Source organism: Propithecus coquereli, unplaced genomic scaffold (assembly GCF_000956105.1).
Source record: "Propithecus coquereli isolate 6110/MARCELLA unplaced genomic scaffold, Pcoq_1.0 Scaffold105, whole genome shotgun sequence".
In the NCBI taxonomy this organism is placed as follows: domain Eukaryota; kingdom Metazoa; phylum Chordata; class Mammalia; order Primates; family Indriidae; genus Propithecus; species Propithecus coquereli.
In genome coordinates this window covers 1,866,048-1,880,156 of record NW_012134414.1, presented here as the reverse complement: position 1 = coordinate 1,880,156, position 14,109 = coordinate 1,866,048, and the positions used below count along the sequence as shown (strand labels likewise).

The 14,109-nt window shown below is 42.8% G+C and overlaps 1 protein-coding gene across 1 annotated transcript in view; it reads right to left on the bottom strand.

The window, feature by feature from the left end:
- Window positions 1-14,109, bottom strand: part of MYH15 (myosin, heavy chain 15) — a 171,122-nt gene that overhangs the window by 13,059 nt on the left and 143,954 nt on the right. The window contains 5 exon segments of the mRNA XM_012645946.1: window positions 858-1,034; window positions 3,116-3,241; window positions 7,056-7,261; window positions 7,503-7,706; window positions 13,828-13,939. Of these exon segments, the coding sequence (XP_012501400.1) occupies window positions 858-1,034; window positions 3,116-3,241; window positions 7,056-7,261; window positions 7,503-7,706; window positions 13,828-13,939 (825 nt within the window).

The window sequence follows — 14,109 nt, the reverse complement described above, 5'->3', positions numbered from 1 at the left end:
TGTCCAATTAATTTCTTTCTAATTTTAGTAGAGACGGGGTCTCACTCTTGCTCAGGCTGGTTTCGAACTCCTGAGCTCAAACAATCCGCCTACCTCGGCCTCCCAGAGAGCTAGGATTACAGGCGTGAGCCACCGCGCCCGGCCTCTCATTCCTTTTTAATCAGCATAACTATAAGGATGTGTTAGAAATGCACATTGGTATTCCATTGTATGAATGTACCATAAATGTGCAAAGGTGATATCTTACTTTTCAGGGACTCTTTTGATCAAATTCCAGTTGAATATTCTCTCCATTCTTGTAGAATTTATCAAATGCCCTGATGCATAGTCTTTGAAATTGATTCAACAATTTGAAAAATCTTACTTTCAAGATGGGTTACTGTTTGTTCTTAAGCTCCCTGAAGGCAGGTACTACATCATTTCTGTCACCACTTACTATATCTTCACTGAGTCCCTCTTGATCATTGATTTAGTTGTTTTCCCTCTCCTTTCTCTGGCTATCAAAAAGTGAGCATTCTCTGCTGAAGAAATAACAAGAGTAAGGCACAGAAACAAGACTGCAAGGGTGTGTTTGGAAACAGCAGGTAGCCCTGGCACGCAGAGCCTAGAGCTGGTGTAGTGAGTGGGAGGAGACGCACTTCCACTTAGCAGTAAGAGGGAAGGTTGATTTCACAGTCCAAAGAAAGTCCTCTTGGGTGGCCTAAATCCAAGCAAGAATGAATGCATATATTGAGACCTGGCACTCCTAAAGAACTGAAAGTATTAAAAACAAAAGTGATGAAGAATGTGGGGGACATCTGGTGTGACATTCCAGGACAATGAGGTCTTGAACAGCCCTCATGATTACCCAGGCAAACTCCTATCCTGGATTCTATTTTCTGGATTTGCTTTCTACTCCCCATCAGAGCAGTCTGCCCTGCTTCATCCAACATTTTTTGTAAGTCTTTAATTGTCTCCTCCATATTCTTTTTCATCCTCTCCAAGTGGGCATTGGTGTCTTGCTGCTTCTTCAGTTCTTCCGACAAGTTTGCTGCCTAGAAAAAAGGAAAGGGATTGATACCCATGATCTTCTGTTCCTGGTCTGACTGAATGCCATGCCTGGACTCTGTATATTTAATTTTTTTGCACTGTCACCTCCCTAGCCTCTACCACTCTCAAGATTGTTAACATTAAGGCAATAGAGATAGCAGCAGCTATGGGAGAGACTGGTGTGAGGAGCAGTGGAAGCAGACCAAAGATGGAGCACCGTATGAACATTATTACACAACACCTGCATTGAAAGAAAGATGACCAACTGAAGCAATGACTTTTAATTGAATAAAGCTCCAGGACATGATTTATTACGGAATAAAGTAACCGGTGTCACATGATGCACCAGAAAAGGTGTGGAGGAGTGTCTACAGAAATCATTTTCACATCTCACTTCTGTAATTCTGTGATTCACTACGCAAACAAGTTTAGGCACCAGGAATTTGGCAGTAAAAGATGCCCTCACTGCCAATACTCTGGCATGAGGAAGGTTAATTGTGAAGCCTACTATTGGCTTTGGCTGTGTGTACGGGGACTTGGTTTCTCAGTGCAATCATTAAGAACTGTTTCGTGAATCTCTAGGTGCCCTTAATGTAAGAACATGGTCCTCCCAGCCAAAGCTTTTCTGTCTATCAAGTTACCAACCATCTGCAGGATTGAAGTGTGAGACTTCTGTACAGATGGTGAGGGCAAAGAATGAATTACATTCTTCTACGTGGGGTTGGGACTCAGAGCTAAACTGTTGGAGAGCTGGAAGGTAGAGGGAAGAGGTGGTGAGTTCACTTTTGAACATTGTCAAGACAATCTTATCAAGGCAGGATTAAGCAGACAGCATCTTCATAATGTGTGACTGCACAAATTTACCAAGCAGGAGTGGCAGCTCTTTTTATTCCTTTCTACCTATGTGGATTTTCACAAATGTTACACATATTGCTTTTTACCTTGGCCAAATGTCTTCAAGCTTTCATACACCGTATTTCCATCAGAGAGCAGAAGTATCTGACTTGACACAAAACAGCTGAGTGATGAGCACACTTCTCCATTCTTAAAGGGGAGCTGGATTCTATGACTCAGTGGCTGAGATTTGGTGTTTAGTTCCTCAAGTGCTAAATCACTTGAGCAACTATAGACACAAGCTCCTCTCCTCTCTTGAATTTTAAAATGGCTAATATAAAATCTAATTGAATGTCCTGTCTTCCCAGTTCCCATACTGTTTTTAGCAGAGGGATCAACTTCCCTTCACACAGCAGGGTCAGGGTGGCTACAGTGGTTGTGCATTTGATGGGCTGCACAAAAGACTTTGATGGGGAAGGAGTGAGCAAAGGCTGAATCAAGCCTATACCCCACTCAGCAAGGCTCTGGGACACGCAAAGCTGGACCTTCGACATACAGACCTCCCCCCCTCCACTAATATTTTTCGCTCCACGGTACCTGCTGCTTACCATGCCCGTTGAGAGAAGTGCTGCATGTGCTCACAGGGGACACCCAGAGGGTGGCCTTTTTCCAGTTCCCACAAAGGCACATCGAGGCTTGCAGCCAATGTTGAGCTTAGTGTCATTTAGGAAAAGCACTACCATCAACAACTTTAAATTTGCCAATAAAGAACGTATGAAACCAGCCCTGAAACCCTTCTTTACCATTCTGATTTGCTACTCAAGCAGTAGTATGGGTTGTAAAAATAAGTGAATTAAGCATTCTTTTCAGATCATGGCCGTAAAACCATTATAGATCCTAGGAAAATAGCTATTTGTAAGGAAACACAGGAAGAATTGTTTCTAGACACTAGAAATATTGATTCACAAATGGAAAGTGGCTTAACTTGAACAAAAGAACACTCCTGCTTTCATTAGGCTCTGCTTATAAGCAATCCAACTGCTCCTTTTCATCGCCAGGGTAGGTTCAAGGGAGGAACTAATTGGCCTAATTTTTCAAGATGAGAGCAAGGAGGCAGAGGGGTCAGCTAACCTCCTCTTGGCCATATGGACAATCGATGGAATACTTTTTGCCTGCAGATTTGCCCTGGCCCTTGGCTGTTGCTCCAGTGAACTCTGGAAGACAGGACTGAGCAGGCAGTCAATGGACCCACCTCAGCAGCCGCCTTCCTGGCCTTCTCTTCTGCACTTTGACACCCTCGCACCGCCTCTTCCGCTTCATTCTGCATCTGGGCAACATCAGCCTCCAGGCTCTTCCTCTGGCTGAGGAGACTTGTGCTCTAAGGAGAAGCAGCATCCAACTGTTAGATAAGTTAGAACCAGCAACGCAAATACAAGCTGTTCTGTTCAGGACATGCGATGAAAGTCAGCTCTGGCCAGGAGCCAGTTTTATTATAGTTAGCCATATTCACTTAAGCAGTTCAACCCCAAGAGGTTTCTGCCATCAAAGACAACTTTGGAATGGAAGGGACTTCACCCACTAGAGGTTCAGGACAAAAAGATGGCAGCCTGAATCAGAAAGGAGAAAAAATGTATGACCCATAAGCCCCAAACATGTGTTTGGTTTTCAACTTGTTGAGGAATATGTGTTTCTGCCTTTTGCTCTTTGATGTGGTAGAAACAAGTGTTCCAGAGCATAAGTAAGGGTCAACTCAGACATTTAGGGAGCAGAGGGTTGGGAAATAAAAATCACAGTTTCCAGCATGCAGTTCCAGGAAGAACTCCTCCTCTTTTTCTACCTCCTTCCCTATCTCACTTTGCAGTGAGGAGGTGGGAAAAGTAGTTCAGAAATAAGCTCATCCCCCAGCCCTTAGGAGCCCTATTACAACGGAAGATTCTTTGTGTTCTGTGGTTGGTGCTGCCCTAATTCTTTCCTTCCTGAGTGTGACACTAGAGGCCAAAGCTCCTTTTGCTGCTATTTGGTCTGTGTTTGAAGCACAGCTTCTCTGAGGGTGTGAAACCTTAGCGTACAGAGCATATATGAAAGGCATGGGCTTTCTATTTTTTATTTCTCCTTTTACTTTATCCTTTTCACATTCACTTTCCTCTAGCTAGGGCCTCTCCCAATGGCAGGATGGAGCTTTGGAAATAGAAAGCTATTCCAGCCTCACAGGTTCTACCCCGCTTCCTCTGTGGCATACAGCACCTTCATCAAGACTGCCATCCTCTGTCCTTACAGGGAACCAGGCCCTGTGCAGTCCAGGCTTTCCACTACATGGCCTGGGGGTGAGGGTAAAAAGAAGAGTATTTTCCTGGAGTGTTTGTTGGATGCTCACTGTACATAATTCCATAGAAACTCTTTCTTTGTTAAGGTTGGTACAAGTATAAGTGCTGATTTGTTTGTACATAGAATCATTTAAACTTTGCTAGGGAGAGAATGGTTAAAATCTTTGCAAGCTGAATGACTCTCTAATTGCTTCTTTTTTTAGGAGATAGGAGGTTAGAGGGTATTTTGCAGGAGGGTAGTCTAGATTGTCACAGCTCAGGTTTGAAAAAGGGCACATGTAATCAGTCCAGGATAAGTTTGGCCTCATATCTTTGTTCTAGGCTGGAGGTCTAGAAATAACAGGAGGTAGCTAAGAAGGCACCATAAAAGGCTCGTTATGTTTTGATTGATAATATTCTAATAATTTCAAGGTGCCCCAGCACAGTTTAGGTTGGGGAGTGGTCCTTGTAAGCAGTGTAACACCACCTAGACCAGCGCTGGTCCAAGGCTAGTCCCTGGCGCAGCGGCAGCACCCGAGAACTTGTTCACTTCCTGGGTCCCACTGCAGAGCTTCTGATTCAGTAGGTCTAGGGCGAGATCTGAGAATCAGCATTTTTGTGCTAGTGATTCTTACACGTATACCTAAAGTTTCAGAAACTCTGCCCTAGAGACCACATCTCCACTGCCTAATTTTCCCTTTTTTCCCCCAAATCCTTTCCTCTCCATGCCTGCTTTTTGTCTGGTCGACGTCCTTCTCTCTCTCTAGGCTAATGGTTTTTCATCATATTGGGACCAACTGGTACACTTTTAGTAATAATATGTGTGGCAAATGATTTGTTATTAATAGCTATTAAGTACTGCAATGGATGATTTACTTTTTAAAAAATTAAATATTCCGCTTTATAAGAATCCAACTCATTGTATTTAGATAAGCTTTCTTGAGAGAGAAAGAAAGTATTGAAGCCTGCTGGGAACTATGCATAACCTACAGATTATTTTTCTATGCTACATGGTACCCAAATGGGATTGTTTCATGCACACAAACATAAAAGTCAAACTGTAGGCACAAATGCATTTCAGCAGATACATTTCTGGTTTATATTAATAATTCATTTTATCCAGTATTTTTCAGTGGGGACACAATTGACATTCTGAGAAGGGCAATTCTTTTGGATTATCCTGCACCTTGAAGGAGTTTTGGTATTTCTGGACCCTGCCCAGAGGCACTTCTTAGTCATTGTGGAAACCAAAATGACCCCACAGATGTTTCTAATACCCTAGCACATAGCAGTTCTGCCCCTAGTTGCTTTAATCCATCCTTCATAACAATCACCAATCACCAGAGTAAACTTCCTAACATGTAATTCTGATAATTTCACTCTCAGACACTCATAATTCTTGAGTGGATCTCCATTAGCTGCAAGATAAAACTCAAACTCCATCAGTCTCAGACTCAAGGTCCCTGGCAACCTGGCTGTATCCATATCTTAATGTCATTTCTGCTCATATTCCCCATTTACTCCATTCTCTAGTATGTGAATTTCTCTCAAAATCCCAAATTCCCTCTTCCCTCCATGCCTCTGCCCTTGACTTTGCTCTCTGCCTGGCCAACTCCCTACATGTCTTTCATGACTTAAATGAAGCATATTATGCACCCACCTAAGTCCAGGATTGTCAGGGAAGGCTTTCTGTAGGGGTGAACTTGCTCTATCATTATACTCCTAGCAGTGCGCTACAATTGTTTACTTAGGTCTTCACTTTTTTAGGATGATGGAGACATTTTGTATCTATAACACACATACCTGTCCAGGTTATGGGGGTGCCTTACAAATGCTTACTGCATGACCCATTTACTGTAGACATTTTTCCTAGTGACTACAGCTTCTCCTAATTCTATGAGAATGGTGAGGGATCTAAGAATTCTTGCTTCGTGTCACTTACATAACCTTCCAGGAGAAGCCAGAATCCTGACAGCTCATCATATTCATTAGCAGATACTCAGAATTGTTAGAGATCTCTTAGCTCTAAGGCAGGAGTATTTTTTTTTTTTTTAATTCTGGGATGGTAGGGGAACATGTGGCTTACAGAGAGCAAGAGAACCAGGCAAGCAGTCTTGGAACACTAGGGAAGGTTCATCCCTCTCTCCCCAGCATTCTGGCTGTGAGTGCCCTGACAGCACATCTTTCTGTAGAAAGCTTGGTTTTATGGGTTGAATTCTGTCTCTCAGAAAAAGATATGTTGAATTCCTAACCCCCAATTTCTCAGAATGTGACCTTACTTGGAAATAGGGTCTTATTCTGTTTACAAAGCAACTAGAAAAAAAGGAAAAGAGGTAATCAAGTGAAAATCAGGTCATTAGGGTGGGTCCTAATCCAATATGACTAGTACCCTTATAAAAAGTAGAAACGTGGAAAGAGACAGACCCTCATAGAGGGAAGATGCTGTGAAGACACACAAGGAGAACACCATGTGAAAGCAAAGAGTTGGAGTGATGCATCAGTCAGCCAAGGAATGCCAGATATTGCCAGCAAACCACCAGAAGCTAGGAAGAGGCAAGGAAGGATTCCCCTAAAGCTTTCAGAGACAGCATGGCCATGCTGGCACCTTGACTTCAGACTTAGAGCCTTCAGAACTGTGAGAAGATAAATTTCTGTTGTTTCAAGCCACCCAGTTTGTGGTACTTTGTTACAGCAGTCTGAGGGAGCTAACATACTTGGGAACGAATGGAGAGTATGACCACTGCTCTGCTGCACAGGCTGTCCCCAGGCTTCATGGGCCACAGTCAAGAGTCAACATGGCAACCGTGCATGGTCCAAGACTGCCCTAGTGTGGGAACGACCACCTTCAACCAATGGACTCAGCTAATGGGAAGAGTTCAAGGGCCCCACCTGGGTATGTAAAAGAATGATTCTTTCTGTGGCTTCCAGGAGCTCTTCTTCTGCCAGCCTGCTCCCATGTTCCATCTGCTCCTACAAGGACCTCAGCTCCCCTAGTTCAGACTGAGGAAGAGAGTTATGCCACTCAGCCAGAGCCACCTGCTCTTCCAGGTCACCATTCAGGTGTGTGCTGTCATCCAGTTGCATCTGAAGCTCCTGGAAGAGAAAATATGGGCCGAGAGCACAGATCCGCCTGAGTTCAATGTGGGATGTGCACTTATGCACGGATGCTCTGACCAAAGTCCCACCTATTTGAATGTGAGCATGTTCCTCACTCTTAAGGGATTAGATTTGTTGTCCTTGCCTTTATGTCTCAACACAATCTGTTGCTTAGTTTGCTTCCATAAGCAGAAGCATTTTCCACCCTTTCCTACCCACTATTACAGTTTGAAAATATCTTGATTTGAATCTGGAGCTGACCCAGGGATTTGGTTGACTCTGACACCCTCCGGTTGGTACAGCTAAGTTGAAGTTCCATCTCACTGAGGTCCCCCTCCGTCTTCTTCTGCAGCTGGGTAGCCTCAATTCTGCTCCTAGTTTCAGAATCCAGGGAGACTAGACTAGACTGCAGGGAGTCAAAAGCACACTGCTGTTTCCTCCTAATTTTAGAATAGCAATCAAGGGGGGAAAAAATAATCACACACCCAAATTAAGAAAATTTACCTGCTATATTCAAAACAGTTTAGAAAACAGGAAAAAATTAAAATCCAAAAAAAAAATTTAAATAATTAACAAAATGAGTCTAAAGGGCTTTCATTTTAAAAGCAGAGAAGGTGAGAAGTTAGTGAGTATATGTCCACCATGACAGACTAAGGTTTCCAGACGAAGTTCCTCAAAGAATCAGGGTAAGTACCAGAATCTTTTTGAGATTTCTGTGGGGTAGACTTAGTCTTGTCTGAAACCCCCAAAAGGATGGTCTAGGGCAAACACCTGGGTTTCCCAGAGTGGCTAAGGATGCTCTTCCAGACAGCCATACTATTTAAACTACTTTCAATGGTGAAATCTCTCTGAACAAAGCAGGAAAGAGCCACCCAGGTTGGAACAAGTCCTGGGATGCAACAACACTTTTCTCCTGGCCTGGAGATACAACTCTCCTAGAATAAATAGTGTGGTTATCTTTCTCTAGGAGTTTGAGAGTACACTCAAGGATTGGCTGAGAAAACCAATTGTGTAATATTGAATTACTTTATTTATTTATTTATTTTTGAGACAGAGTCTGGCTCTGTTGCCCGGGCTAGAGTGCGTGGTGTCAGTCTAGCTCACAGCAACCTCAAACTCCTGGGCTCAAGCGATCCTCCTGCCTCAGCCTCCTGAATAGCTGGGACTACAGGCATGCGCCACCATGCCCAGCTAATTTTTTCTATATATATATTTTCAGTTGTCCAGATAATTTCTTTCTATTTTTAGTAGAGATGGGGTCTCGCTCTTGCTCAGGCTGGCCTCGAACTCCTGACCTTGAGCATTCCACCCTCCTCGGCCTCCCAGATTGTTAGGATTACAGGTGTGAGCCACCGCGCCCGGCCTGAATTACTTTAAATATTCCTTTGCAAGAACAAAATCCCTGACCTGAAAAGGCATTTGCAAAGTGACAGAAGCTAGGACAACAGCTGTGCGTTTAGGAAGGCAATAAAAAAATTGGGGGAACTCACGGCAATTTTCATTTCCCAACCCTTTTGCAGTTAGTTTGGGACCACGTGACTGAATTCCAGTCAGTGGTCTGTGGGCAGTGGTGAAGTGTACCATTCCAAGCCTGGCTCATCCAAATATTCACTTGTGTGATCCTGTACTCTCTTCTCCATCTCTAGAAAACTTGGCAGCCACATATGGAAGGTCATGAAATCCCAAGAAGGGAGGGACCTGGGCTTTTTGATGACTTTGAAGAATAACGACACACTCTTCATCCTACCTCACATTGGACCCAGACGTAGGCAAAAATGAACTCTTATTGTTTTAAGCCACTGAGATTTGGTGATTGTTGGGACAGTTTAACTTGCATAACTAGCACATGCCCTGTTAAGCTCACTCTATGAAACACGGCCCTAGTGCTGAACAGATAAGAGAGAGCAGAAGAAGGAAAAGCCTTTCTATTCTTCTTCCTCATAGAGTCCTTCTGCACAAAGAGCAAATGCGTATTCATCTTGGGCCAGAATTAGATTCCACATTGAACTGCCATCAAGCCTGCATCTTGAGCTCTGAGGCATGTAACCTGCAGGATGGAGTGTGGTCAGAGCTTGTGAGTAGATGACAGGCACCACTTTTCATGACCACCCTTCTCAGAAGCAGTTATGGAAATGTATGGGAAATAACTCTTTCTGGTTACAGAGCTCAGGGTTAGTGCCTGTCCTCTGCCAACCCCATCTCCTTGGCCTCCGCAAGCTGAAGTCAGCATCTCACGCCTATCCTTAGGCCCTGGGCTTTTGTTCGGCTCCCAGATCAGAATTCTGTAGGGATGTCAGTATGTAAAGTTAAAAGGGATTTTTAGGGACTAAATTATGTCCCCCCACAAAAATAATTCATATGTTCAAATCTTGACCCCCAGGACTTCAGAATGTGACTGTATTTGGAGATAAGGCCTTTGAAGAGGTAATAAGGATTAAACGAGGCCACTAGGGTAGGGCTGTAATCCAATGGGACTGGTGTCCTTATAAGAAAAGAAAGGATTACAGGGACACATGTGCGCAGAGGAAAGAACACACGAGAACACAGCGAGAAAGTGACCATCTGCAAAGCAAGGAGAGAGGCCTCGGGAGAAGCAAACCTGCCAACGCCTTGATCTTGGACCTCTAGTCTCCAGAACTGTGAGAAAATAAACTCCTATTGTTTAAGCCACCATCTGTGTATTTTGTTGTGACAGCCCTAGCAAACCAACACAGGGATGCTCACACTCCACATCACTAAAAGCTGTAGACATTTCTGTCTTACACTGAGAAAACTCATTTTTCCCACGGCTGACTCTCCTTACACAGGGATGCTAAAGCATCCCTAGCCTGGTGTCAAAATCCTCTACACAGAAATACATTCTACTTAAGCAGATAAACTGAATGTTTCAAACCACACTTTTTCCACAGTTGTTGATGAAACTTCATGAGTGCCTGCAGATAAGTAAAATGTGTGATGGTTTAAGAGACATGGGTACAATACCAGCCTGGAGAATGGCTGCTAAACAGTCAACACATTTCATGCAGAGTCTAGAAATTTTTAAAATGAAAACTCCCTCAAGTACATTTTTTAAGAAAAATGAAGCACTCAGGACCTCAGGCAACAGAGTAAGAAGTTCCTTCTTTTTCCTAAAATGTGAAGTACAAGTTAAAAAAATAACCCAAATGCAAAAGAAAAAAAATCAGGATAAAAGCTAAAAACCTTGAAAAGCTAATGACTTTAAATTGACAGTTCAATAGGTCATTTTTCCTCTTACAAAACTGCTCATCTATATCAGAAAAATGAGACATTTTACTTAATCCAAATACATGATTCAGCTTTAAAATGATTAACAAGTTATTTTGCTACCATGTCTAAGTTTGAGACTCTCTACTCTTCAAAGACATCCTAAAATAGTTTCCTTAGAAATGGGAAAAGATTTCAACATATTCTTTTATTGTCTGAGACTTACTCAGACAATTAAAAAAAAAATGAAGTCAGTGCATGTAAATGAAGACCACATGGCAAAATTTGACATGACTGAGTTCAGAGGAGTGGACTTATGGAAGGAAAAGATGATGGAACATTACTAGATACCTCAGGTTGCAGATCAGGTAGGTAAACTATGAGCTGTCGGCCAAATCCCACCATGGCCATTGGCTTTATTGGGTCTGGCTGCTTTCAAGCTAAAACTACAGAGTTGAGCAGTTGCCACAGAGGCCATATGGTTCGCAAAGCAGGAAATATTTACTATCTGACCCTTTACAGAAAAGGTTTGCCTAACCCTTCTATAGGTGATCAAACCAAACGAAAACAAAACAAATGCAGAGAGCAAGGAATTTCAGTGCCTCATTCCTAAAAGCACCTCTCTGGGTGTGTCTAGGGAGAACAGAATACTGGCCAGGCACACCATGGCTCTGGACCAGTTAGAGGACTCTCATGCATTTCAGTATTTCTTTGAATAGCTGGAAGAGGAATGTAATTGGTGGTCTCTGAAGACCCGGCCTACACCTGACCAGCTTGCTCTCAGCCCAATCTTGGACCTTGCAGCAGGGCTCAACTCACACAGCAATTATGGCCACCAGTTGGCCTTCAATCTGGTCTCCTTTCCCGTGTCTAGGATGGGAAGATCAAAGCCAGCCACCAAAGCTCTTCCTCTCCTACCATCAGTGACTGCACTCTCACCTCGCTACCTCTAGCTCTGCCGATATTTGTAGAAATAAAAAATAAAATACCCTATCATCCATAAATGTTTAGGAATCCCTGGCTAGAATATTAGGCACAGTGTTTGGAGAACATTAAGCACTCAAAATACTTGTTGACAAGTGAAACATATCACGCACATACCATCTGCTCATACTTTCACCAACAACAGGCTCCAGGCCGAATCACTCAGGATTCGTCCTCACCAGGATGGGAGAGAGAACTAGGAGCAGAGAATGAGTTACCCCGTCTCTGCACTATCAAGGTTTTGCCTGGGGGTCTCCTTGTCTGCTGTCTTGGTCCCTTTGACTTACTGGGTCCTATCTTACTGGGCTTCTTCAGTTTCTGTGGAGCTACTACAGCTTTATGTGGGCATAGGACCTTGAACCTGATCTTGCCCTCAGGTAATATTCTCCTTGCTTTCTAAAGCTTCCCTGGCTTATCCTTGATTGCTTGGGCTCTTACTCTCTGCTCATTTTCCCTGACATTCTATTCGGTTTCCTCAAGATCCCCTGCCAGACCTGAAGTCAAATTAAACCACCAGCTTCAACCAAGGCATTTTGATACAATCTGCATTCATAACAGAAAGGTTCTGGGATGGCATTTGTGATATTTTGTAAGATATGCTCATCTTTCCTCTCTAGATGTATCTATTATAGTGATTCTGAATCATTAACTAAGACTTATGACTGGCTCACGCCCCCTGCCTCCAGCTCGCCCCTTCTTTTCTCAGTCCCTTACAGCTCCTGCCTAGTCTTCAGTTCTTTCTCCTCCCAGCCCTCGCTGTTCCGATCTCCAACTTCCTTTGCGCTAACATTATTATAATTGGTGAACTGCTCCACAAATTCAGATGTTCCTGACAAGACGCAGACTCTCTCTCTGAGGATTCATTTTTTCTTTCTCAGCTGGGTTTATTTATAGGCACAGGTTTGACATTACTTGAAATCAGTTTTGTTTGTTTTTTTTTTTTTTTCAATTTTTGTTCCTTGTGGAAGGAACTAGGGCAAATATCAAGGCCCGATGTTTTTGCCCTTCATCAAAAAAATTCTTTTAGACACTGACTCAGAGCCTCTTAAGTAGAACAGAATTCTTCACCACAGTCAGTCCTATAGAGGAATCATTTTTTCTTTCTCAGCTGGGTTTATTTATAGGCACAGGTTTGACATTACTTGAAATCAGTTTTGGTTTGTTTTTTTTTTTTTGACTGCACAGGAGACATTCAATTTTTGTTCCTTGTGGAAGGAACTAGGGCAAATATCAAGGCCCGATGTTTTTGCCCTTCATCAAAAAAATTCTTTTAGACACTGACTCAGAGCCTCTTAAGTAGAACAGAATTCTTCACCACAGTCAGTCCTATAGAGGAAAAGGCCAGCGAGTGAGAGCAGAGATAACTGAAAGCACAAAGAGAGCCAAATTTGGCTTGACATCCTCATTAAAAAATTGACCCCGTGCAAGTTCCGTCTGAAAATGGCTATGGGAAAGAGGTCAGTTCGACTGAATGTGTTAACGGGTCTATTTAATTGTTTAACAAACACACTGAAAGTAAGTTGTCAGTTGAACCTCAGACACAAATGATTTTCCTTGCTGACATACAGCATTGACTTAAGGAAGGAGATCAGATAGCTAATATCACCATCGTTAATTCCATGTGTTTATAATTGTGCCTTTGATCTATAGCGTGTGAAGTGCTTTGCCAACATTAGCTCACTGATCTTCCTCACCACCTTCTATGACACAGAGGGGCCGCTTTTATCCCTTCACTTCACTGAGAGGCTAAGAAGTGAAATGTCGAAAGTCATCAGCTTGTTATGAAAAAGCTAAGAAAAAAAAATCCTACGACCCATGAGCCTTGTCTAATTCAGTTTCCTGACTATTAAGACGCGGCTGCTTCAACGGGGATTCAATAAGAAGCTTAGCTCCTCCTGGCTTCTGTCCTTCTTCAAACAAATGGCTACAGGTACAGGCAGGGCTGTGTGAAAACTTCACTCTGATCTGACATTAATTTTAATGTACTGCTTCAATTTTTTTAGTTTTTCCTCCATGGTTCAGTATTATCAATTTATTGAATGCCCAAGAAATAGACTTGTTATAGGAAGACCCAGACAGTCTACACGGTCCTTCTGCATATAATCGGTTTTTGGGGTGTTATCTTGAGTCTCAGTGAGAGGAGAAGCTGCTTGAATATAGGAAAATGATACAAACTGGCAGGAATGGGGTATAGGTACTCCTTTATATTAATAGTGGTGAACTTACCGGAAATAATCCAGTGTGCATTTAAACTAAGTAACAGAAGCCAGAAAAGCAGCCAAACACAATGAGTTCAGATCGGCCAAGCATTCTCAAATATGAAACTGTTGCTCATCAAAATAATCAAATACTTAAAATTTTTCTATTTCTTCATCTTTCTCTGAAAGCTTTCTTTCAAGTTCTGCTTTAGCTTCCAAGAGTTCATACTGGAAATGCAGAAGTGTGCTTTCATTACGTTCCAGGGCTCCCTGAAATGCATAAATAAAAGGCACTAAATGAAGTCCGCTTTTGGACAAAAGTTTGTTGTTTTGTTGTTGTTGTTGTTTTTCCTCAAAATGTATGTCACTAATGTAGCTCTCTTTAGACTGGCTGGGAGAGATCTAGGTTCAAGTCAGGTCCCTAGAGACTGAAACAGGAT